At 36.9% G+C, this 27,429-nt stretch overlaps 1 protein-coding gene across 7 annotated transcripts in view; it reads right to left on the bottom strand.

Moving 5' to 3' along the window:
• Nucleotides 1-25,920, bottom strand: part of myo6b (myosin VIb) — a 73,148-nt gene extending 47,228 nt beyond the window's left edge. For all 7 annotated transcript variants that reach the window (XR_007925818.1, XR_007925817.1, XR_007925816.1 and 4 more), the window contains exons 1-12: nt 25,694-25,920; nt 16,590-16,731; nt 12,739-12,808; nt 12,564-12,637; nt 10,484-10,613; nt 10,234-10,339; nt 8,982-9,037; nt 8,788-8,885; nt 8,546-8,710; nt 7,591-7,671; nt 3,530-3,710; nt 508-652 (exon numbers count right to left, since the gene is read on the bottom strand). Coding sequence is in view for 4 of the 7 variants with exons in the window: in XM_051867093.1 (XP_051723053.1) it covers nt 508-652; nt 3,530-3,710; nt 7,591-7,671; nt 8,546-8,710; nt 8,788-8,885; nt 8,982-9,037; nt 10,234-10,339; nt 10,484-10,613; nt 12,564-12,637; nt 12,739-12,808; nt 16,590-16,706 (1,223 nt within the window). In the remaining 3 variants the exon portion in view is untranslated. The remainder of the gene's footprint in view (nt 1-507; nt 653-3,529; nt 3,711-7,590; nt 7,672-8,545; nt 8,711-8,787; nt 8,886-8,981; nt 9,038-10,233; nt 10,340-10,483; nt 10,614-12,563; nt 12,638-12,738; nt 12,809-16,589; nt 16,732-25,693) is intronic.
• Nucleotides 25,921-27,429: the final 1,509 nt, after the last annotated feature.

The following is a 27,429-nucleotide window of genomic DNA, read 5'->3' as shown; positions in this document are numbered from 1 at the left end:
TTGCAAACCTGAGTCTTATCTTTGACCATTAGGAGGAGAAGTAGTAGTGTGGAAAAAGCTCCTTGATACCTCAGCCTAGTCGTGCAAGGCCTCCTCTCTTACGTAAAGATAAAAAAATATATATATATCCGTTTAAATGCAGAAGACTTTCGATGGCAACTAGACTATTACGGCCCCTCAGCCAATTTAGTCTGTGCCACATTTGATTATACTGACCACATCTCTAATGGAAAAGCTGCGATTAGCTATTTTCATCTCTCCTCTCGTCTGTGAGCGGGCGACCGGAGGATTCATTTAACAGTCATGCGAATGTGAATGGGGTGAAATGATGAAATGTAATACTAGAAGACGAGAGAGATGTGAGGAGAGTGTGGCAGGTACCAAGCAGGGATCTGTCTGAATTTTGATTTGTCTTTTGATCATCGTTTGAATGCAACTAAAACAAAATAGGCTGCCCCCGGGTCACTGGCTGAGCAGATGTTAAGGTAAACATATGGGGTCACTCACTTGATGACTGTGCCTTTGGCGCCCCCTGCAGTGGTGAGCATGACCCTGGTGGTGAGGCTGACTCTCAGGTCGTCCTGGTCCAAGCCGAGTAGCTCAGCACAGTATTCCAAAGTCTGACTGGACTGGTTCTTCAAAATGCAGCCACCTGAGACCACATGGAAATTTTTAATGGCCATCTTAAAACTGTGTCTCATCACGTTTCTAATGCTACGTCTAGACATCAAAGAATTCTAAATGTTTCAATGTACTGATACTTTTGTAGCTGTTAATGACCTGTTCCCTTGTTGACAAATCAAGTCTCTTACAGACTAAGATAAAGGAAAAAAAAATCGGTAACACTTTAGTATGGGGAACAATTCTCACTTTTAACTAGTTGCTTACTAGCTTGAATATTGGCTATTTATTAGTACTTATAAAAAACATAGTAATGCGTTATTCTGCAGGACCATATTCTACATCCCTAAATCCTACCTAAACTTAAACGCTGCAACAACTGTTAATAAGCTGTACATTAAGAGTTTATCGAGGCAAAAGTCATAGTTAATAGTGAATATGTGTTCCCCATACCAAAGTGTTACTGAAAAATCTTTTTCATTTCTAATTTTCAATAGGTATAATATTATATATACATATAAAAATCAAATTTAAAAGGTCAAATTATCTGATATTTTAAAAGACCTATTGATTTTTTGACAAATGATGTCTACAGGAGTCCTCTTTATCATATTACTGTTTTTTTTTTTTTGTTTTTTTTCTTATTGCTGCATTATTTTTTTTCTCCTCATAATAAAAGATTGTCAAACTACCAAAAGTTTTCTTTCGTTCTTAATTATAAAAAAATTCTTAATTGTAAGTCAGAATTACGTGATATAAAGTCAGAATTGCGAGTTATAAAGTCAGAATTGCGAGTTATAAAGTCAGAATTGCGAGTTATGAAGTCAGAATTGTGAGTTATAAGATAGAATTGGGTGATATAAAGTCAGAATTGCGAGTTATGAAGTCAGAATTGTGTGATATAAAGTCAGAATTTTTTCTCTTCATTATAGATCTTATTCAGAGCAGCGTCATGACAGGTATGAAAGCGAGGCTGTGAGGGATAGATTTACTGTGTTTTCAATGGCATCCACTGTAAAAAGCTAAATAAAGCTCCTAGATCACTTATAAATTTTTCACAGCTCATGTTGTCTGGAATTTATTGTATATTGAAACTTCTTGGAAAGATATGTTTGCAGTGTTTCATCAGCAGAACAATCCAAAACCCATTACATAACAGTACAACCCAATGAAGAGATGTAGGTCTATCTCTCACAGCCTCGCTTTCATTCCCGTTAAAAATCAAAAATGGTACTGCTGTGAATAAGGTCTATATCAGGACAGTTGTGTCACACTGTCATTTTTTACTTCATGCCTACAAAAAACTTCATATATTAAAAACATGTTCCTCGTTAAAACTAATAGATACAAACTAAAACTACCTCACTGTGTGAGATTCATGACTTTGACTCATCAATACTGTCTAAGAGCTAAAAGTGTGGAAATAAATCTATAAAAGCACACTCCTTCAATCTCCTATCTCTGCCATTTCCAAAAATATGTGCTCATACATAATAGTCTTCAGGTCTCCTGTAAGACCTCTATAACATTAGGCTCCATGTTTTCTAGCTGAAAGGTGTTTCAGGACAGCATCTCCATTGTGAGTGGGGAAATGGAGCAGGCCAGAGCAGTAAAAGGTGTTATACCTTCATCAGAAGAGAAAAACAAATCCAGAAGTCTGGCAACACTAGAAAGAGCCCCCTTACCCCCTCAGCAGCTCTCTAATGAGGTCTTTTGAGTTGGAGGAGGGGTGTGTGTGTGTGTGTGTGTGTGTGTGTGTGTGTGTGTGTGTGTGTGTGTGTATGTGTGTGTGTATGTGTGTGTGTGGAGGAGTTTAATGAGGAGAACATCAGCACATGTGCATGAGCTCAAAAATAATAAAATAACACTTTAGACAACAGTGAAAATTTCTTCCCTGACTGAAGATGGTGCAAATTCTGTATAAAAGCAAAATTGGTCACATTTTGAAGTCTTTTAACCTGAAGGAAACCAAGTATTTCTGAACCAAGCGTGATAAAGCAACAAGCAATAAATCCCATCTCTTTTTTTCTCAGAATTGCATGATATAAAGTCAGTATTGCGAGTTATAAAGTCACAATTGCATGATACTGTCAGAATTGCGAGATATAAAGTCAGAATTGCGAGATATATAAAGTCAGAATTGCGAGATATAAAGTCAGAATTGCGTGATATATAAAGTCAGAATTGCGAGATATAAAGTCAGAATTGCGAGATATAAAGTCAGAATTGCGTGATATAAAGTCAGAATTGTGAGATATAAAGTCAGAATTGTGTGATATTAAGTTAGAATTGCGTGATATAAAGTCAGAATTGCGAGATATAAACTCGCAATTGCGTGATATAGTGTGTAGTTGTGAGGGGGAAAAAACTGACAGTGTTTCTCAGAAAACTTGCAATTGCATGTTATAATGTCAGAATTGTGAGATAAAAAGCATTTGTTATTTTTTTTGTTATTTTTTTATTTAGTGGCGGAAACAACCTTCCATATAAACATGTTCTGATCACTAAATAAAAAAGTAAATTTACTTAACGTTTGCACCAAATAAAGGCAAAATTGTTTGCAAATGTCGAATGAGGTTGGATAATGTTTAAGTAGGTATTTTTGGTTCCACTTTAGATTAGGGTCCAATTATCACTATTAACTACCGCTTTTGCCTCAATAAACTCAATTACTGCTTATTAATAGTTAGTAAGGTAGTTGTTAAGTTTAGGTATTGGGTATTATTATGGGATGTAGAATATGGTCTTGCAGAATAAGGCATTAATATCTGCTTTATAAGTATTAATAAATAGTCAATATCCTGGTAATATGCATGCGAATAAGCAACTAGTTAATAGTGAGAATTGGACCCTAAACTAAAGTGTTACTGTATTTATTTACAGTACAGATGCTAATATGAATGGCTACCAGAGGTGCTTCCTGTCTCTTCAAAGTCGATATTGCCGAGATGAAGGACGCCAGACACCACTCTGAAGAGATTGAGCTTCTCTGTGTCATCCAGGCCGATTTTCTTCATGGCCGCCACCATCCTGTTGAAGTCTCCCAGGTCATCCAGCAGAGGGTCCTTCAGAGCACCCACTTTCCCGTGCTACGAACACAACGGACCATCAAGACACACGGTTCCAGAATCAACAATAACTACAGGTCACACACTCCGCAAGTGCCTCAGAAAGATACGCAGTGGCACCGCAGCTGAAATCAGAGATCAGAAACGCATACTGAAGGACTGTATACAGATCTAGATCTCTGATTAAAAGGAGGAAAAGAAAACAAACCACACCTGAGGATCAGAGTGTGCCAGAACTTCTCTTTTTTTATATTATATTTCAAAAAGAAAAGATTATTTTGTCATAATTTATTCACCCTTATGTCATTCTAAACTTGAATTACTTTCAATTTGAGGAACGCTTTATGCTGCTGTTGTATGGGAAAAAGAGCAACATAAATATTCTTGAAAACTTCTCTGTGTTTAAAGGATACAAGGGTGAGTAGATGACTTTTTTTTCTTTTTTTTTATGTCTTTAAGTCACTATCGATAATCTGTAGTCTAATGAAAAAGCAGATCACATCACTCTGACCAACACTAGAGCTTAAAAGCTGTTTCATACCCATAACCACAAGCACCCCTTACAAAACTACTTATTTCACAGAGAAAGCCTCATGCATATCAGCTTGCAGACCCATGCACACACTAATGATCAATTTCATGCACAGAACCCCGGAAAGCCAAAGAATGTAAAGCATGAAAAGCATTTAGAAATGAGGACAACTGGTAAAACATCACCTTATGATCCTGAATTTTAAAAAGATCAGGGAAGGCAAAGACACATAATATTAGTTAGAAAACTACAGACATAAACACAACGGCTATTAGAAGAGTGAATCTCTGTTCCAAAACCTACATAGACAGCATTTTAATGATCACAAAAGCTTTAAAATAAGCTAAAACGCATAAAAATTATTTCCCCCCCCCTCATTTTTATTCATAACCCAGGGTTCTCGCGGTCTTGGAGAACCTAGATGTACTGTATGAGGGAATTTTAAGTGTGATTTCTAGACCTGGAAAAGTCATTTTAAAAAAGGCATGAATATAAATGTTTCCAGTTATGTTAAGCTATAAAATATTTTATTGGGTAGACATTGCTGAGAAATTGCTTTTTGTGAGTAAAAATAAACTAATCCCAAATGACACAAAATTAATAGAATTATTTTATTTAATTATTTTAAAATACTGCTACTAGTTTCTATAAATCTGAAAATACTCAGCTTTGTCATTACAGCAAAAGTACGAGAAATATTTTGGGGGTCCTTTGAAAATTGTCTTTGAAAAGGGTAGGCTTTGTAGTCCAAAATGTTGAGAACCACTGGGCAATTTTCAAAACAGTATAGGTTACATTTTATATATGTTTTGTTCAGAAGGCAATCCCTGAATGCATTGAGTACAATTTAATTCAAGATGGCTAACAACAAGTTGAACAAAAATCATAAATACACTGAAATCTATTTCAATACCAAAGAGCATTGCTAAATGTTTTAAAACTATTGTACTCAATGTTTATGTGCGCTTCGTATTTCTATGCTTATTAGTGTATCATCAAAGTCCCTTTCAAGGAAAGTCTGCGGCCATATTTGCAACGTCTCTGGGCAGTTATTTCGGGCATCCAAGACCAAGTCCTTTCTATTTGAATGGGGGTATCGTGAAATCTCAAAAACTGCTTGCCGAACTCACAATTAAGTGACATATTTCAAATCAGCAACAAAATTTTACATGAACTGTCCCATAAATGTTGTTTCTTATGCTCAAATAGTGCTATTTTTTTTTCAGGCTAGACCAGCAAATATGCATATGCAGTCCTAAGCCCGAATCTCAGCTTTCTATGAGAACCGGAGCTCGTAACGACAGCTGCAGTGACGCAATGACTTTACCAACTTGTGATTGGCTCTTTTATTTAGAAGGCAGGATGTATTGTGCCATATTGCAGTTTCTCTCATTTATAAGCAATAGGAGTTCACCATCTTGATCTATAGTCCTTGGTATCATTCCGTTCTAACTATTAAAGGCACAATATGTAATTTTTCGCCGCTAGAGGGCACCTATTCAAAACAAAGGCGCTTGATGACGCTGAGATTGAGCGTGGAATCATGGGAGATGTGTCTTCACCTCACAGCTGGTGGAAAGAATCCAACGGGACTCGGGCAGAAATCATGTTCATGGTTGAGATTATTAACATTACTGTAGTATGAAGCAGAGCAGGGCCTAGCGTTGTGGGAGCTGAACGAGGCCGTTGAAACGATTGGAAACGATTGCTAATGAGAGATGTGTGTGACACACGGCTTGAGAGCACTGGAGCTTTTATTATGCCGCAGTTGCCATTTCCGCTTCCTCTGGTCAAGTGTATGTGGGGTAACGCAGCACTGTTTATCATATTAGATACATTTGAGTGTGTTGAAAATGATGTTATAACGTTACTCTGTGCGTTCGCTCGGCAGCTGCTGTGAGACACTTGTTGCACACTGCAGTAATCTAGATCGATAGTAGAATATCATATTAATAAATGCTGGATGGCTTGCGTTGCTAAATGGCACGCAATTAATTTTAAAACATATTGTATGATGGAGAAAATGCTGTATTACTGTTACTAAAAATAAAGCTGCATCTGATTATGCTATGTTAGCCACTTGACAAAATAGTGTTTTTCTCTGAGGCATGGTAAAACATGGTACTCGTGGAAAATCAAGAAAACGAGATTCAAACAATAAGACTAAACGTGTTGAGCTGTATAACAATAATTAGTGTAATCTGTTTATAAATGTATCCAAACAGTTGTTCCCTTGTCTAATAAAACATGTAATATATTAAAGCATCTTTGGTGTTTCCATGGTTTCTCATCGGAAATCGAGGGTAACGCAGGTATGTCATTGATAGGCGACGCACGGACTCAATCCATGTCCTGGTTAAAATTGCTTATTTCTCTGGATTTGAACATCTGGGATCATGTAAGTACACAAGTCAACAAAATATATAACATTGTTCTAGTGGTTTTTGGATATTTTAATCCACAAATCGTACATATTGTGCCTTTAACATCAACTGCTATTTCTGCGGCGTGGGCTTGCTGCCTTTGTAGCGAGTTCCAAGTCAGTCACTTATGAGGTTCAGTCTTGGTTAGAGAGCAGTCTTAAAAGGCTACTGCCTATTAAGCTCGCTAGGTTTTGGACCAGAGCCTGAGCAAAGAAAAATCTCATTTGAATCACAATTAAAGATGGATTTCATAAATATCCTAATATCCAAAGTCATTATGAGATTCAATTATTCAAGGATGATTAAAAAAAAAGGAGACCAAAAAAAAAAAAAACCAACAACAAAAAAGGTACCATCTGTGAATTTGGGGTAAGAAACTAATCTCAGATTTTCATCTGAAAATGTAGTGAAACAGACGGTGTTGAGCTAGCAAATGAACTATTGCACCAGCAGAAACAGCAGCTAATGAATATCTCATCACCTCCACAGGGATTCAACACAACGATGATTTATAATAATGGCCCTTGATAACAATAACATCAATTGATGGGCTCAGTCTCCAGAGAGGGCCGTGTGCAAACACAACAAAACAACGATGGAAATTATTACACTTTACATAATTCATCAAAGACGTGAACTAATTTCTGAGGCTAATGTAACTAATTCTATTTGAAGCAAAATTGTGATCCTGCAACTTCAGAGATTTTGACTGCGGTCAAGGTCTGTTCATTCAGCGTGTCCCTTAGTCTTAATTTTCACTACATGAACAAAGGAAACTGTGAGGATTTGATCATATATCAAAAATGAATCTGAAATCTTTACTACAGCTTAGCTTAGTGCTGTTTATTACTTCACATTTGTCACAAATTTGTATCAGCACACAAGAAGGAGGAAAAAGATTCATCCCGGTACCGACCCAGAGATTCCCAAAGATGATTCTACATACCTCAGGACTTTTCCTGTTTTGCATGATCTGTTTATCCGAGTCCTTGTTTGCAAAGTATCGGGTGCAACCGCGATTCAAATACTGAGTGAAACACAAACACACAATGAGGAAAGTTAATAAACGAGAACAGAACCTGCAGAAATACATTCACAATCATTGTAAAGCAAATATGCCATCTAGTGGCACATCAACAGTTTCATGGTATCTCACATATACAAGGGCTTGAAATCAGATAACCTAAACTCGGTCCTGGAGGGCCACTCCTGCAGAGTTTAGCTCCAACTTGCCTCAACACACCTGCCTGGAAGTTTCAAGTATGCCTAATTAGACCTTGATTAGCTGGTTCAGGTGTGTTTAATTGGGGTTGGAGCTAAACTCTGCAGGACAGTGGCCCTCCAGGACCGAGTTTGGAGACCCCTGACCTAAACTAAGTTATTAAAGGGATAGTTCACCCAAAAATGAAAATTATGTTATCATTTACTCACCCTCAAGTTGTTCCAAACCTGTATACATTTCTTTGTTCTGCTGAACACAAAGGAAGATATTTGTAACCAAGCAGATCTCACCCCCCATTGACTACCATAGTAATTTTTCCTACTATGGTAGTCAATGAGGGGTGAGATCTGCTTGGTTACAAATATTCTTCCAAATATCTTCTTTTGTGTACAGCAGAACAAAGAAATGTATACAGGTTTGGAACAACTTAAGGGTGATTAAATGATGACAGAATTTCCATTTTGGGTGAACTATCCCTTTAATGGATTTTATTCGATTTGATAAAATGCATCCCCACTTCATTTGGCATTGAGTCAGTCTGTTATAGTCACCGATGTCAGATGGCTTTCACTGGACCAATTATAACAAAGAGTCTCAAAGTTTCCTGCTGAACTGAGTATCTAGACTTGGTAAAATGATTTCCAGCTTTCTGATACATAATAATACACAGGAAACTGACCCGGAAGTTTTCCGGAGAGTTTAGATGAAGCATGTTCCTGATGTCCTCTGATGCCCCTGCGCAGAGTCTGTAAAATATATGATAGTTTCGCTCCTCTGGACTCTGCATGCAAATCCGAGACTTCTCCAGCAGATAGTGAGAGACAAAACCGCCCACAACTGCATTCTGAAGACATGGTGAACACAATTAGTAACTACATGAAGTCTTCCACTCTCTTGTCTTCAGACTAAGACAAAGTTTACCTTCTCATTAAAATGAATTTCCACAAACTTTCCAAATCGACTGCTGTTGTTGTTCCTGACCGTCTTTGCATTTCCAAAAGCTTCAAGCAAGGGGTTGGCTGCATGGAACAGACATATTACAAACAGTTCTTTGCATCATATGCAAAAATCAAACACTAGACACAACCAGTTCTAAGTGTCTTTGGAGAACCTACCTTCAACAATCCTCTCATCAATATCTTGACCTGTTCCATAAGATGTGGTTAAATACCTGAAATTAAATAGATATAGTATCAAGACACAATGACATTAATGACAAAACTGGTCCAATAAAACATAAAACATTTACTTACCAGTAACATTACTGAGCACTGCAACATGCTACTATTCAAATGTATGGTATGATTTTTTTAAATGTTTTTGAAAGAAGGCTCTTATGCTCAACAAGGCTGCATTTATTTGATCAAAATACAACATACAAAAATACATGTAACCATGGTTCCCTGAGAAGGGGAACGAGACACTGCGTTCGAAAACACTTCTTCTAACATTATGGAAGTGGAAGATTTATCATCAGAAGTTTATTCAGGATACCTTGAAGTGATATTTATAAATGTATAAACTATAATAACTAGCTTCCAATAAACATCCGAATGAAAGTTGGCTCACGGTGAAAAAGTGACCTCTGACCTGACGTATGACGTAGGATGTAGGATGTAGGAGTAGCGTAAGCTTAGATACCTCTCGCGGTATAAACAAATAGGGCTGGGCAACAAACTCAAGCTCCTCTCTTCTTATATATCGAAATCCTCTGACATTTCTGTATAAAAATTCTTGTTTTAGACTTCTAATTTGTGACCAGTGTTTTGTTTTGCTCTACCCTTTGCGCTTCTGCGTTCATAAGTACGTCATGCGCTGGGTCAGAGGTCAGTCTTCTGCTGGAACTAGACTCATGTATGGCCATTACCAGAAGCCAGTGAATATAGTTTATAAAGTTACAAATATGTATATTTTTCTTACAAAACTGCATTGCTTCACTTCAGAAGGCCTTTATTAACCCCCTGGTGCCACATGGATTACTTTTATAATGGATGGATGCACTTTTTTGGGCTTCAAAATCTCGGTTACTATTCACTCCCATTATAAAGCTTGGAAGAGCCAGAATATTTTTTAATATAACTCTGATTGTGTTTGTCTAAAAGAAGACAGTCATATACACCTAGGATGGCTTGAGGGTGAGTAAATTATGGGATAATTTTTATTTTTGGGTGAACTAATCCTTTAAGTCACCACAATGAAAAAAATGCTAAATATATTTTCATATCTAAAAAAAAAATAAAAAGTCTTTATTCATCTCTGGCAGGTGTGTCTAAACAAATAAATAAATTAATTTGTACCCTTGTATACATGTAGGACAAGTTAACAGAAGTGTTTTCATCCTTCCATAAGTAGACAGAGTTATCACACCTGAGAACAAACTTTGTGTTTTCTGTTTTTCCAGCACCAGATTCACCAGACACAATGATGGACTGACTCATCTTCAGAACCTTCATGTCTCTGTAGGCTTTATCAGCTGAGACAGAGAGAGAGAGAGAGACGTTTGTCAAGATGCTGTCAATACTGCAGTTACCTTAAAAAATTCTAAAAAAGAAAGACTTTGTGCATAGAACTGAATCCTCAAGTGTCCTATTAGACAGACATTCATATGTCCACTCACCAATAGCGTAGACATGAGGGGGAAGTGTCCCCAAAGAGCGTCTCTGATAGCTCTTAATGGACTCTGGGGAGTAGAGTTTAGGGATGTCGAAATACGGGTTGACAGCAATCAGGATGTTAGCCACAAAAGTCTGAAATAAAACACAGGGATGGATAACATTTGAAACATTCATTGTTGGAGTTTGTATTCGCAGTCTTCCATATTTTGGACAAACAGGTAGTTCAAACCAAAAAGTTCATAAGTCGGACAGCCCAGACATAGAGCAATGTTTTAACTGCTGTTACTCAAAGCCTCATACTTTCAGGTTAGCCACGGCATGCGTAGCACCGCTACCTCACAGGACCTAATTAAGTGCATTGGGCAACTTGATAGCGTCTGGGCAGGATAAGCTTGGTCATCTGAGATGTGCAGTCACACTAGGGCAGGGCCTGGGCAGTCTCCTGACAGGCTTGTGCGCTGTGCTGATGAGCGTGTGCTGACAGCCGGACCGGCGTCTCTCAGATGAGAGGCTAATAAGGGCCGCTGGAGCACGACAATAACATGCCCATCAGCTCCGTAACCTGCAGGCATGCTTGCCAATGAGATCTGCGGGGTTTAGTATGAATCTGAAAGTGCCCTGAGGCACTGTTAAGCAAAATATGTGAATGTATCATGCATTTGCTTACGATTTAATGACCCAAATCAGTTGAAATTTAAAGTGTAGTTTCATTACAAGAGGCTTTAATTAATCAGAGAATCAATTTGGTATACATATTTGAAGGTGATGTGTGTAATTTAAAATGCAAGAGCCTGTTATGGTTCTTTAAAAACATTAATCTGTTCATTTGAGCATCCCAGCCAGCCCAACACATTGGCTTAAACTTAAAGGGTTAGTTCACCCAAAAATGAAAATGATCCCTTAATTTACTCACCCTCAAGTTATCCTAAGTGTATATGACTTTCTTCTTTCAGCCAAACACAATCGGAGTTAAATTACAAAATATCCTGGCTCTTCCAAGCTTTATAATGAGAGTGAATGGTACCCTAGATTTTGAAGTCCAAAAAAGTGCATCCATCCATCATAAAAGGAATCCACACGATTTCAGGGGGTTAATAAAGGCCTTCTAAAGCGAAGCAATGCATTTTTGTAAGAAAAATGTTCATATTTATAACTTTATAGACTAAAATCTCTGGTTTCCGGTAACAGTGCGTTCACAAGAGAGTCAAGTTCCGGCTTATGACACTAGCATGCATCGCTTCATTTCAGAAGGTCTTTATTAACCCCGTGGAGTCATATGGATTACTTTTATGATGGATGGATGTGCTTTTTTGGGCTTCAAAAATAAAATGGCACCATTCACTACCATTATTTAAAGCATGGAAGAGCCAGGATATTTTTTAATATAACTCTGATTCTGAGAGAAGATAGTCATATACACCTAGGATGGCTTGAGGATGAGTAAATCATGGGATAATTTTCATTTTTGGGTAAACTATTCATTTAATGGTCTGAGTTTGGAACAGGACTATCTGTTCGTCCAACTAATGGAGTACTTCTAGAGTTGGTTCCGGAAATATTTTTTCTATTCATTTTCTCCTAGTGATTTAAAAAAAAAAAAAAAAAAAAAAGTCTTCAATAAAGTCTTCAATAAAGAGCTATAATCCATGTAGCAAACCAGCCATACCATTATCACAACATTACAAACTTTAATTTAAAACAAAGAGTATTTGAATATTAGACAAAAAGTCAAAAGTACAAGACTGAATTAATGGCTGTATTAAATATTTATGGCTTTAATAAAGGAAAGAACTACAATCCCATGAAGCATTGCAACTTGCGAATGATATAACTGAATTGAACAATGAAGTATAAAACTATTGATTTAAATATGTTGATTATAGGTTTCTACATATAATATAATGTGTAAAAAACTTTTTTTAACTGTGCATTTTTGCTAATGTGACCACACCTTAAGTTTGAACAACTGGACCATGCTCATGTTATGTGTTGGCCAAGTAATCATATACTTAAGTAGTTTTGGCCTTCGGAAAGGCATAGAAATAATGAAAAACAAAAATTCAGAACAGGCATTTGACTTACATAGATCAAGTCTTTGCTGTAACGGACACGGATGTTGTTTAGAAGAGTGGCCTCATTCAAGTACATAAGAGAACCTGGAAGCCAAGTAAATATGAGCATATCACTGAACATCATAAGCCTAAGTATTTAACATTATACCATTTGCTGATGCACCCCAAAGAAGTTATATACTTACAGTTGTCTTCGACATGTTTGTTTACATCATCCTCAGCAGGAAAGACTTGACTGATGGGAGCCAGGAACGTCTGCAAAGTCAAAATGAGCATCATCAACTTTGTGACCTCTGGCCGAATGAAAAAACTGGCCTAACAATAACGGCCTACACTGACCTATTTCACTATTTATCCATATTAATAAAAGCGCACACTGTTTACGACCACACAGAAGATTAATGGGACAAAAAACAAGTAGATGATGGCAGCCGTTTGTTCTTTCATTTCAGAGTCTGTCTGGTTACTTTCACTGGGGTGTGAAGCTATAAACACTCAAGGTCTTCATACATTACGACTGTGCAAATGACACTGAAGAGCGGTGCTAGGTCAGCCATGATTGATTGTGTCTAATGGCAGCCATAATGTGGAGAAGAAACGGTAAAGTCATGTTAATGTGAAAGGTGAGAACATAAGCTGTGAAATCCATTACATGACACATAATAAGACACCCAAAACTGCCCATCAAATCGGTGCGTTATTCAGAGCGAGATGAGACAGGCTGACCTTTCCAAGAAAACCCATCTTGTTCCTGCTGACTTTCCTGCTTTACATTTATCCACTCCCTCACAGGTATATAAGCCATTTACATTAGGACCTCGCTGGAAAGATATTATCTGCCTCAATGTCATCAATATCATCTACCTCTTTGACCTAAAAACACTGACAACCTTGATATATTCTAGTGGGAACTTTTCACACATTGTTTACCATTTGTTAATAAAAGCTAGTGGATCAATGACAAATAATAGCTCATTTCCACCGAGCGGTACAGTACGATTCGGGACGGTAAACCCTGATCCGGCTTGCATTTCCACCGCCAGCAGTACCCTTACTTGATAGGCATGGTGTATGCCGGAAAGTAGCGACCGACGTCATTCTCGCGAGAAGAAAACGACACAGTAAACAACAATAGAGGACATCCAGTAGATCTTTTTGTGTTGCCACGGTATTGTGTTTCAACTGTATATCTAAAAATGGTGCCTCTTGTGTTGTCATTCCCCTTGTAGCACGCGCAAGTGACAATTCTCTGTCAACCAATCAATGTTCTGCAGTGAGTCTAGCTCCACCCTTTAGGTACCAGACTACTGTGCTAGGTACCCCAACGGAAGGGTCCCAAAAAAGTGGTACGGTACAGTTCGGTATTTTGGTACCATTCACAACTTCTGACAATCGAAATGGAAATAATTGCATACCGTACTATACTGTACCGTACTGTACCTGTTCCTGTTCTATTTTTTGTGTGCATGTGTCTACGTGTTGGTTGGCGTTTTGGTCGATCGGATCACAAATGGACAACGCTAAATAGGTGTGAACTAGGTCTAAAAACATTTTGAGCTTGACCACTTTTGACGACTTCCAGAGGTAGTCGAAAACGCATTAGACCGGATTGCTTTCGTAGTGTAGACGCTCATGTGGTCAAATGTGTTCAAACAGCAACAAAAGATGCGTAAACATTATGGGAAGCGCGCTCACAGATGGGATTTAAACTTTGTCGGCTGAAGACCCAAGTTTGGTTTGAAGACAAAAAACGTGCCAAGCACAATGTTGGCTCACCATTCCTGATTTCTAACACACACTCGCAGCGTTCGGCCGGTCTTGTGGCTGTCAGAGCAGAAATGAAAGCTGATTCTCTCCGTATGTTTTTCCATCGTCTGCTGTCGCGTTCATATGTAAATTGTGCAAGCTTATTTCGTCCATTAGATCGAAAGATCTGAAAAAGCCCATAGATTTACCCACTCATAGACCCTCCTCTCGAAGAAATCAGGACAGAAGGGGTTGAAAGTAGGGCTGGGACAATACATCGATTCTCGATTCGCGATTCGATTATTCTGGATCGATTCTGATATTTTCCGAATGTATCGTGATTCTCTCTGGAATCGATTCTGAGCCAAGTTTTTAACAGCAGATGTCGCTCTAGGCTAGCTTAACCGCACACTCAAATACTCATGAAAAAGAGTACTGGAGAGCGCTTGTGCGTTCGGCTGAGTCATGTAAGTGGTTAAATATACTTGCATCTCGGCTCAGAATGCTTTCATGATGTGATATTAATGTAAACACAGCCCACTGCGAACACACTTGTAATTCGTTTCAACCTTTTCAAACTTTATGAATGATAATTTTAGGTTTAAGTGTTGTGTGTAAAGGAACTGGAAGCAGGCAGACTTCGGCTGTTTCTAAAGCAAAGAGTGACATCTGCTGTTAAAAGCTAAGCTCAGAATCAATTCGCGACACATTCTGAAAATATCAGAATCGATACAGAATAAATGTATCGTGAATCGAGAATCTATGTATTGTCTCAGCCCTAGTTGAAAATGGACAAAAGAGATGGATTAAAACACCAGGTGTAAACGGGTATGTGTCTCCCTCGTGTACTTGTGATCCGATCGACCAAAACGCATCTTAATACAAGGTGTAAAAAAGGCCTTAATTTCATATATTACAGTCACCATGAAATCAAAATTGACCATTCCTATTTTTATTGAATATTGCAGTATTTATAATAAAATGATTTATCCGTGCACATCATATTTTTTTTATTCATGTGCCCTCGTAATCTTTAATCAAAATAACTTCCCCTCCTTCTTACAGTGACATCTCTTCTCTGATGATGTGTTTACTGGCGTGAGGGCGGGACAATCTATCACTCACATGACATCACAGCAATAGTAAACAACGATGCAACAATCCAATTAATCCCTGAAGGACAAACTCGAGTCTACCTTCTCTACATTTTTTCTCATTTGAGAAGCTGTTTCACATGGATATACGTCACAATTAGGGCTGGGTATCGAGTTTGATACTTTTTGGGCATCGACCGAATTGCCTCAATACCATCAAGTATTAAAAAATGTCTTGTCGTTCGGTACCAAATTTCGATACCTAAGGGGCAGTGGCGGTGCTAGGCCGGGAACTGTTAAGCCCCCCCTTAGCACCCCCAAGAAAAAATATCCTGGAGCCGCCACTGCTAAGGGATTAATCTCGTCAACGTCAGTAAGCCAATAAGCATGCACAGGGCTCGAATGTCAGCACGGATTGTGGGTATTGCGCATATTTTTACTCATTCCCGCAAGTTTTTTTGAGGTAATGTAATCTTGTTAAAACGGATTTCATAAAATTGGCATCGAAAAAAAAAGTATCGCTCAGGAACCGGTATCAAAGTCAAGGTATCAGTATTGAAAATTTTTGAACGATACCCAGCCCAAATTTTGATACCTAAGGGGTGAATCTCGTCAACGTCAGAGCCAACTCTAAAATACACTTGCAACATTTTTAGACCAAAGATATTACATTATTTATATTATCTTCTGGGACGTTTTCAGAAATATCCACCACTACACACAGTGCCACCATCTCTAAGGGAGTGTATAAGTAGTTGAGACACAGGTGGCTTTTTTTCTCTAATGAATATACCCTGAGTGTAATGTGATCCGCACACCTGCAGCAGGTAGACCTTATTACTTATTCAAACCCCCTGCAAGTGACACCATTACATGGCACAGCACTATTCTACATACATATGTTCTCACATTTTACCTATTGCTCAGATACCTGGAGGCCTTTTATACACATCATGAAATTAATCATGCGTGTGGTGGGAAAGACTCAGCACGTCAGCAGAAACGCTGATCACATGATCGCCTGAGGTTCGCTGGGCTCAGCCGAGGATCATCACAGGTGCTTAGTAACTAAGCTTTCCTTCATATCAACATATGAGGCATGATAACGTGGCACAAAATCATTGGCTGCCACATGCTTGGTCACCGGTTAAATGCTCACAGGATAAATTTCAAAGGCAGGAAAGTTGACGTCTTACCTTTCCTCTCTGATTGAGAGGTTCTATGGTGAGCGCATCCGCACCGATGTCCACTATCATGCCCAACTGGAACCCATCGGTTGGGTGGGGCGCCCACACAGGCTTCCCATCCTCCATTGCACCCCACAACTACACTGAAGCTCTGGAAGACACACACAGGGTTAAGATTAAACATTGACTTGGCTCACAGTATGCAAAGCTTGTCCAACAGAAACGTAATTGTGTTTTGTTTAAAACAAACCATGTGACTGTAAACAAAACATCTTTCAGATTGCTGCAAGTGGAAGCCGACAAGGTCATCTCAAGTATATCATTGTAATGAAAATAACAAAACAACTTGTTATATTAGCCACTTCAAAGTCTTGATATCCATAATGTACAAAAGCAAACTGAAACTAGATCTCTGAAGACAATGTAAGTGGTGCTTCCCTATGCAAATCTCATTTCCACATTCGTCTATGATTGTTGCATTTTGCCTCCTAGTAGCAGTCGCTTGGAACTTTCACATTGGTCATGAAGTAGCCGTTGAGGCCGTTCACACCAAGGACGATAACTATAAAAATAACGATATAGTTCTAAAAATCATTCTCAATATTAAAGAATAACAGAGTCCACACCACAGCTATAACAATAACAGCACAAAAGAAACAATATCGTTGGAATGACTTTCAGAACAATTTTATCCAGCTGATGAACAATAAAAACATCAGCAGCCAATCAGAATCTATTCTGCTGTAACAAGCTCGAGCATTTAAAGTGACAGACAAGCACACACTTAGAATAAACAGAATGATATCGTCCGCTGGTGTGGAGCTAATATAGTTATCTTTATAGTTATCGTCCTTGGTGTGGGCGGGCCTTAACTCTCCAGTATTCACCATGGTAAAATAAATGAATAGTGAGTTTATCCTACAGCTGGGTAAAAAATATTGGTTTCTCAATTTTAATCGATTTTCATTTTGATGAACGGATATCGATTCTTAAATCACAAGTATCGATCTTTTGGTCTCTGTTTTCAGTTGATGAATGAACAAAACTTTGTTTCATATCAAAAGAGAGGCACCTTACAAAGTCTTTCCTAAATACCATTTTGCTAGCTTTTCTGTTAAAATAGTGGTATATGAACATTATGAAAGCTTGTTTTCGTCACAGATTAAAACAAGTTTCAAAATATAGCCTTACTGCGACTTTTTACCTCACAATTCTGTCTTTTTTCTCACAATTGCGAGATACAAACTTGCAATTCTGACCTTTTTTTCCCCTCATAATTGAGTTTCTTGCAATTCTCACTTTTTTCCTCCCAATTCTTACTTCTTTTCTCACAATTGCAAGTTTATATCTCACAATTCTGACTTTATAACTCACAATTGCTTGTTTATATCTCACAATTCTGACTTTATAACTCACAATTGCTTGTTTATATCTCACAATTCTGACTTTATAACTCGCAATTGTGAGTTTATATCACGAAATTCTGAGAAAAAAAGTTGCAATTACCTTTTTTATTTTTTATTTAGTGGCGGAAACAAGTTTCCATAGAACAAAGCCTCTTTAATAACAAACAATTTATCAGAAGCGTTAATGCTGGGATGTGTAGGTTGTTGCAAGGCAACACATAATTTTAAACTATTTTTTGACATTCTATTTAAATGTGTTTTTAAAGAGGAAGCGCATATCCTTAGCCATATCCTGGAGTTCACAATTCACAATCTGAATACAAGTTTAGTTTTCATGCTGCTAAGTACAATGGAAAGTTTCTGGATTGACCACTGTATTTAAATGTGTGACTGAATTGGAAACTGATGATTGACAGTGATAACCAATGGACAAGACAAAACAGGACAACATTTTAGGACAAGTACTTAATTCAACAGTTTTTGTTCTGGTACTGAAATTGGTACAGAGAACCGCAAAATTATACTGGTATTGGTACAGACTACTGAAATTTCGGTACCGTGACAACCCTATCATGTAATGTTACACATACCTCAGAAAAGCCATTCAATGACCATAAACTCAATAGTTGGCTAGAAAAATAACTCTAGAGAGGAGCATTTTGCTAAATATATGCACTACATTGCATATTGTATGTTTACTTAGCCTGTTCTTTTAATATGTTTGAATAAATCCATTATGTTTTTATGACAGCTAGCATTTAAACGTTTAAATTTCAAAAACTGAATAGAAACATAATTAAGTTGTTAAAGTAATTATTATAATGTTGTTATCATAAAAATTTCCTTATGTATAAATTAAATGTAAGTAGCCTATACAAATCAGTTAATTTTAAGCTTTAATGTTATAGTAATGCATCAACTGGCGTTCTCTGTTTACAGCATTAGTTAGATATTTTTTTCATTGAGAAAATTTGCCATGTATTGTAATGATACATACCCCAATTAATCGATATCGTATCAAACTGAATCGATATTGAATTGAATCAAGTTGAAAGCTTGTGAATCGTGAAAATTGTGTCAATACCCAGGCCTAGTATGTCCACGATTCCACAATAACAAAAAATAACCACCAAAAGTCATCCAAAACAACTTATTTGCAATCTAAATTTTTCTAATGCTTGTATTCCCTGGGATTCAAACCCATGACCTTGACATTGCTAGCACCATGCTTTACTGTTGGAGCTACAGAAAGGCTAATATTTTTCATACACAGTCTTTAAAGATTAACGTTAGTGATGCACTGAAAATAATTGCACTGAAATTTTTTTTTTATTCACCCAAAAACCAACTGAAAATAAAAATGAGCTGTTTTTTCATGTATCAGCAGATCGATTATTGGAATTTACAAATTGATATCTGTTCATCAAAATGAAAATAGATTAAAATCAAAATCAATACTGTCAACAGAGCCTTAGCATCCACACGTTTTATCTATTGTAGCATATCTATGTTGTGTGCACAAAATACACGCAAAATCAAATGTCAATGTTGATTTCGGCCCTCCAATTCCATTTCAGCCAAAAAATTCAGTTGCCAAAATTTTCGACACATCAAACGTTGGTAATTCTCATTTTTTCGCTCATAATTTTAGAATACATCACATCTGGTCAGGCAGTCGCATATGGTCTAGCCTCAAAACTTCAAAAAATGTAACGCACCAAAGATCAAATTGGATCCCAAAATTCGGCATATGCACATAGTCAGAATCAGAAAACACCAAGCATCTCTTGTACTACTCTCCATTGGAAATAGGAATGTTGATCACACTTTAGATTAGGGTCCAATTCTCACTATTAACTAACTCTTAACTATGACTTTTGCCTCAATGAACTCCTAATTACTGCTTATTAATAGATAGTAAGGTTGTTAAGTTTAGGTATTGGGTATTATTATGGGATGTAGAATATGGTCATGCAGAATAAGGCATTAATATGTGCTTTATAAGTACTAATAAGCAGTTAATATCCTAGTATATTACTATGCTAATAAGCAACTAGTTAATAGTGAGAATTGGACCCTAAACTAAAGTGTTACTGGAATGTCATTTTACACAATTGTCATTCAAATCGTCATTTAAATTAACGATCAATTAATTGATTAATCGTTAACAATAATACTGCATCTACTGCAGTGGCATGTCAAGATGTGCAAATGCCACTCAAAACGCCAGCTTCCTCACTCAAATGAAAAGGTTTTTAGTCTAAATTAAAGGCTAGCAGGATTGTAAAAAGAAGTGATGTGATTATGATAATTTAAGGCCATAAATTTAAATTAAGCCATACACGGCTTTGTGTTCTGTTTTGTGGGTTGGTCACTCCAATTTCCACAAATTTAACAAAATTTCTTGAGGTATTCCACTGGATATGGAATCTTTTATTTCTTTTCCCAAATCCTCACCATCTCACCCTCTATTTTTGCTTATTTACTTCCTGTCATTTATTTTCTTCCCGTCATTCACATTTAAACCATATGTATATATGATGAAATAATTATCTTTGTGAGGAAATATAATTAAACTTGACTTAGTTACTACATTTCTATTTCTTTCCATGCTCAAGGACTTTGTATTTTTTCTATTTTAAAGCAATTTTAAAGTCTGAATAACATTAACGAGCTGTGCCGCACCAAACTAACACAAATGAATGACTTCTGGTCTGTTGTTTGTCAAAAATTGTGAAAAAGTGTCCACGCATAAGACTCGATACAAGTGCTTAGACCTGGTCACTTCATACATTTTTACTGATCGTATGGTTTTTGCCATCGTGAAAATACCAAGTGTAAACTCCCTTCAAGATGCATACGAGAAGGATATAGCAATCTGATCACTCAAATCTTGACCTCGAGTTTGAGTGATCAGATTACATCAGCATTTGGAAGTCTGCGAGCTCCACAATCATCACGTAAGCCAGATAAGGGTCCCTTTCTTAATCATCTGTGAGTTGAAAATCATGCAGTTTGTTCAAATTCTTAGTCTAAGTATAAACAATATTAATTGTGGTCCTTGGCTTAGCAAACATCACTATGGTCTCACATTATTATGAAAGGTACTGTAAAAATGTTCTCTTTTATGACACTTAATGATGTTTTGGAAAATTAGGCCATTTTCAAACAAATGTGCCATCTACTGTGGTTCAAGGACTGTGCCATCTCGACAGCAGTTCTGTTGAGGTATTTTGGTCTCCTGGCCTGTCGCTCCATATGTTTTTTCAATGATCTTGTTATTCCTCTCAGGTATGGGCTTATCCTGTAATAGTGGATTTAAGCTACAGCTATTTGAGACATCTTTATCTGCACAGACTCTCCTCTTGAGAGAACAGCTGGTGGCCCTATCTGATCACTCTCTGATCCTACAATAAACCATAGACTTCATACAGTGTTCAATATAATTCCCTTTTAAGATCAGGTGATTTATCTGAAGCACTGGATGACATCCGTTAAGATCCATGAGATCCACTGGGTGCCGCAGACAGCATGACCTGTAACTGAACTGCTTTCAAAGTCTACAAAAGCAATAATGGTTAATCACAAGAGTGTTAATATACCTGACAAGAGAACAGCACTGAGTTCTTGTCAAAGACGTCTGGTGTGCGAGTGAGGTAGGACGTGATAACTGCTCGAGGTTTGGTCCAGGGCGACATTTCCCATTCTCTGGCACTCTGACTATGGCCTGGTCCCAAGAGTTTCCCACGGCGCAATTATCAATTGTCAAGCATGCTAACTAACCTCATTATATGCTTAGAAGTGTATCTGTGCCAATCGCTCAAGTCTCACATGAGTCTTTTGAAAGGAACAAAGACTTCAGAACAAGGCTTTGGCATTGGCATTTGGCATTCTGTTCTGAAGCATTGCTCATCAGAAAACTATCTGGCACAATACTTCGTTCTTAATGATTGGTTCTGTGCTGAATCAGTCTTGGGAAAATGAGATGTCGTGCTAAAACATAATGATCTGTTCATTAAGCATCTCTGTAATGTACACCTTTGTATTGTGTCTCATAAGGTGAACATATTTTTAACTGGAGAAGAAGTTATAACTGTCACTAAACCTTTTGGCCAGTTAATTTCCTTGTAGGGTCCCCCTAATATTCGACTAATTGTTAGTCGACTAGAAGAGGCTTAGTCGACCAAAATTTTTATCAGTCGGTTAGTTGCAGAAAAAAAACCTTGTGGCGAAGTCACGCAGTCCGTGAAGGACAGATCGGTAACGGCGGGTCCTTGTGGTAATTACAGTATGTTGGGCAGAAAATCCAAACTTTCACCTATCATCCATCGACCTCAAATATAGCTTATCATTTGAATTGAAACATGTAAGTAGTAGCAACATTATATGGCTGCTCGTTCTAACGTTAACCTAGATAAATGTGTGCTATTATTAGGCACATATCCAAGTGTTTGTGCGGAGTGTGGAGGCTAAAGTATAGCACTCTTACTGCAAGACATGGAGGTGCCAGCACGATCACTTGCATTTTTTCTGATAACAGCGGAAATAACTTAAAATACTTCATCTTTTTTGGTCATACAGATAAGAGTAATGCATCATTAAAAACTAAAGGTCTACTTTTATTTGTGTAAACTCACAATAACAAGAAAATTTTGTGCCTTTGTAAAATAAAGAAAACAAACAGGATGCGTCTCTGTCCCCTTGAACTGGAGCGCGTCATAAAAATGAAACGAAACTCGGCGTATAGGCTACTATCACATCTATCACATCTATAAAAAGCTTGAAATGTCTACTTTTACACAAACCAATTCAAATCGAAAAGAATCCACCAAAATCTACCAAATCATGTATGTATGTACACACACACACACACACACACACATCATATATGTGTATATATATATATATATATATATATATATATATATGTGTTTGTGTGTGTGTATGTATGTATTGTGATTTGGTAGCAATGGGGGGATTTTTAATCATAAAGTTGATTTAATCACAAAATTACTATTGTTTTGCATTAATAAGTGCAGTTAAATGTGTGTGTGTTTTACTTGTTCAGGCAGAAGTTATTTTTTAATGTTACCATCTGATCAGATTGATTTCTCATTGCTACAACAAATCCATTATCTAATTCATGACTTTAACACACAGTAACACTAACATGCTACTTATCAGATGTGACCCTAATATGAGCTATCCAGTGGAAAAGGGAAATTTGAACATAATCAAAGACAAAATGAGTCCAAAGTTCATGTGGCACAATGCCCTTCAGTTGGATTTTCCAAGATTTAAATAAGATTACAAGCAGGCAACTATATTATGGTTCCCATGGTTAATCATTCTAGCTTGCATATCATGATGTAAACTGAATGGTTCCAGAAAAGGAAGTGCCATGTATAAAAATAATAAAAAATAAAAAAAACCATCTGATAAGCTAGACCCGTATAATTTACCAGGAAGAACTGTGGGCAACCTGAATACAGATTCATCCTGTAAATGTTACAGATCTTTTAACTATTCAGTTACTTTTGAGATTAATCTTTATCATCATCTCTTATATCTGTTATGACATTAAATTAATCATAATATGCTGGCACAACATTTCATTTTGATAAATGATAAACCTTTATAATTATGTGTCACAACAATGATGGCAATGGCACTGCATTAGGGATGCAATAAAAAACATTTTATAGTTATATTCCATGCAGATGGCAATTGAAAGAGAGGGAGGGCTTTGTTGGCAATGCCTGAGAGACACTGAAACAAGTGATAAAGAGATGAAAGAGAAAATGAACTTAGGACCTCTGCAACAAAGTTGCCTAGCAACATGTAAATACGTAAATATTGGTGCCAATCTTTCTAGTGTGGTGCAAAAAAAAATCCATGCAACAGTATGCAAAACTAATAAAATAAAATAAAATAAAATAAAATAAAAATCCACTGATAATAAACTCAGTCTTTGGAAATTTCGAGGCTTGGCAATGCAAGCCTGGCTGAGATACAGTCTCTACCACAAGAATCAACAAATCAAAAATAGCAACAAAACTGTGAGAAACACTCCGCATCCACAATACTGTGATAGTCAACAACCGACATTTCCCACATTTTTTGGCTCATCACTCCTCACCAAATAAACAAACAACACTCTATTTAAAGCTACATGGTTTCGCAGCGAGATGTTCATAGAGAGATGAGCAAATGCACATAATGCTTGCATGCTGATGGCAGCAGTACAGAGGTTGTCATTGGAGATGGTTCGGGGGTGAAAGGGCTGTGTGAGTTTCCTGTACCACACATACTGTTTTCCAACCCCCTCCTTCCTCTGGATATGGAAAACAGGACGCAACAGGATGCAAAGAGGCCAGTGTCGTTGGGACTTCCAAAGGCAAATATTTTAATGCCTTTTTGCTGGGTTCTATAAATATTCAAATGAGTGTTCAAATATGCAAGAACCGAAAAAAAGAAAAAAAAACTTAAAGCCAAATGTTATCACTTAGTATGCAAGCTTCTAGTTGGTAACTAAAACTAACATGCTTTCCACACATTAAAATCCGTATTTTGTTTAATTTATGAAAGCCATTATCAGAAGATTAGTTAAAAGACATTTTGCATATTTATGTGTTCTCTGGAGGAAAGGTTGGATACTTTTGCATTGTAAAAAGGCATGGATGTCATTTATAGACTTCCAGGGCAGGAGAGTGTGTGTGTGTGTGTGTGTGTGTGTGTGTGTGTGTGTGTGTTTTCTTTCCTATTAGTGTCATTCCATGAAAAAGGTTCCATTTTAAAAATGTAATATTTAAATAAATACATTAAAAAAAAAAAAAATGCTAGCTTGTATCGTCATATTTACATATATATTTATATTAGTTTCGTTAAAATATATTTAAAAGATTATACATTATTATTAAAATGTATATATATATATATATATATATATATATATACACACACACAGTATATATACAGTATATACTGTGTGTATATACTGTATATAAATATATATGTATACAATTTTTATATTTTTATATTAGCACATAGTAAAAGCTTTTCATTGAAGTCAGTGTTCACACACATTTCGTGGAAAGACCCGTGAGAGATTATAAAGGTGGATCCATTACGACGTTTAACCAGAACAGTTGCGCATGCGCAGACACTGCAGTCACCACAGAGTTCAAAGCATTCACCATTCATATGAATGAAGTACACAAATAACGTTAACTTGGTCCATGATTTCCAAGAACACGAAATTTAAATTCTTTAACAACGCGTCGAGTTTCCATACAGCATTTACTCATTTTCTGGAAAACTTTGGTCACACTTAACTTATCAAAACAAAGCAAAACTCTCCGTGAAAAAATAAATAATACAACTAAAGACAACCAAATGCAAAACTACGCATAAATGTAACTATACCTGATACAACTTTATGAAGCTCAATAACAGTAAACTGTCCGTTACCATACAAAAGTCCCAATTAAAATCCCGTGTTTTAAACAGAATTGTGCTAGTTACTAAAATAAATTACATGCGAAATTCACCTGACGATTTACCCGACTAATAATATGAACACATCGATTAGCAGCATGCTAGCTCGCTACTGGAAAAGCAATTAAACACAACTTAACACCAAACAACAAACCGCTAGCTGCTCTAAATAGAAGCCACACAACAAATAAAGTGATTAAAGTCACTTACATTATATGTAAGTCCGGTAAGAGCAGCTGTCTTTATGGACAGAGAACAGACAAACTGTCCCGGTTAGCGGTGACAGATTCCCTCGATGTTAAATATTCCCTTTTCCAAAGCCGCTGTCCTTCCTCTCAGTGTGTCCGGCTTCAGACTGAAGTCCACAGGAATAACAGCGACCTCAGTGGTGACACAGTAGCTGTGACAGACACAGGCTGTGTCTCAAAACACAGGGAACTGCCTATACGGCTTTTGTGAGTGGCATACAGTAGGCGCGTGCAGCGTCTGGGCCATTACAGGCGCGCGCAACAATTTGCACCTCGCTCGCGCAACAGCAATTTTACGCATTACCCGAGGCCCCAAAATGCTGCCTATGTAGACAGCTCACTAGGTTTTTGAAACACAGCCGCTACATTTATCCATCTAATGATCTAATGAACATAATAACATGACTTTTAACACATAGCCAACTAACGCCGTTTGCTTACAATAAAAGTTATATGTTATACGTTAAATATTATGACGATTATATTATATTAAATTATATTATATTATATTATATTATGTTATATTATATTATATTATATTATATTATATTATATTATATTGTTATGTTATATTATATTATATTATATTATATTATATTATATTATATTAATTATATCAGTTCTCTTCACACAAATCGTGTTGCTTCAAAAAAAATGTAAAAAAAAACATCACATGGGTCTAAAAAAAAGGAAATTTTTCTCAAATGGGGCTTTACTATATTATACTTTAGATAAATAGGTAAATAGCTCATGTTCCTAGTGAAAACTTATCACAAACAGGGTCTTCCAATATAAAAGCAAAGTTATCAAGCCTCAACTTTGTAAATAGTTAAAATAATATTCTAATCAGAAATCCCACTTCATTGTTGATAAAGCTTTATTGAAGATCAAAAAGTGTCAGAGGGATGCAGAGAAAGTCAAGAGCTTCCCACTGGATTGTCATGGTTACTAAAAGGAGCGCAACTGATACAAACTGGAGACCCATTAATATTTTACGGGCTTGTAATTCAAAACTTATAGAAGTATTCCTAAGTTGAAATCTAATACCTCATTGAAAGCAGACTTGTGTTTGTAAATCTAATTAGGACACATGATATCTCACTACGTGGCACTGTATCAAATTTCTGAGCCAAACAGCTATGAGAAAAACAGTTTTGAGTTTAAAGACTTAGACCGTGATGAAGTGTTGCTCAGGGAGTTTATAACAGCCTGCAGTTTGAGTTAAGAATAGTCTCACATAATCATAAAGCATTATATCTGACAAGATTTTACTGAATGACCACATATTAAACAGCAGCTCCTTCAGAAACGACTAAACAATTCAAAAGAGGTCAATTCAGGAGTTTTACAGTTATGTCATCTGGCAAGCCTGAAGAAACACCATTAATTAGATTTAATGCCACACTGACTTTTGCATTTCCCAGGAGAACTGCAGAGATAAAAACAATCGTACAAGGTGCGCCAGAGCACATATGCCAGTAACACAACAGAGCCGAACAACAGCTTGATTTCTACTGCACGTGGACACTGTGACTCATGTTTAACAAATGATATTGTTACATTAGACTGCTTCGTGAAAATACTGAGCCTGACGTGAGGAAGGATGCTATAGCTGAGAGATATTCTGGTCGTTTTCCACAGTTACATTAAAGTATGATGCATAATTTGAGTCTGAATGTGAGACTTCAGTCCATTTGT

This window comes from Ctenopharyngodon idella, chromosome 17 (genome assembly GCF_019924925.1).
Source record: "Ctenopharyngodon idella isolate HZGC_01 chromosome 17, HZGC01, whole genome shotgun sequence".
In the NCBI taxonomy this organism is placed as follows: Eukaryota; Metazoa; Chordata; class Actinopteri; order Cypriniformes; family Xenocyprididae; genus Ctenopharyngodon; species Ctenopharyngodon idella.
Note: the sequence above shows the minus strand (reverse complement) of the source record. Positions and strands in the feature narration are given on the sequence as shown.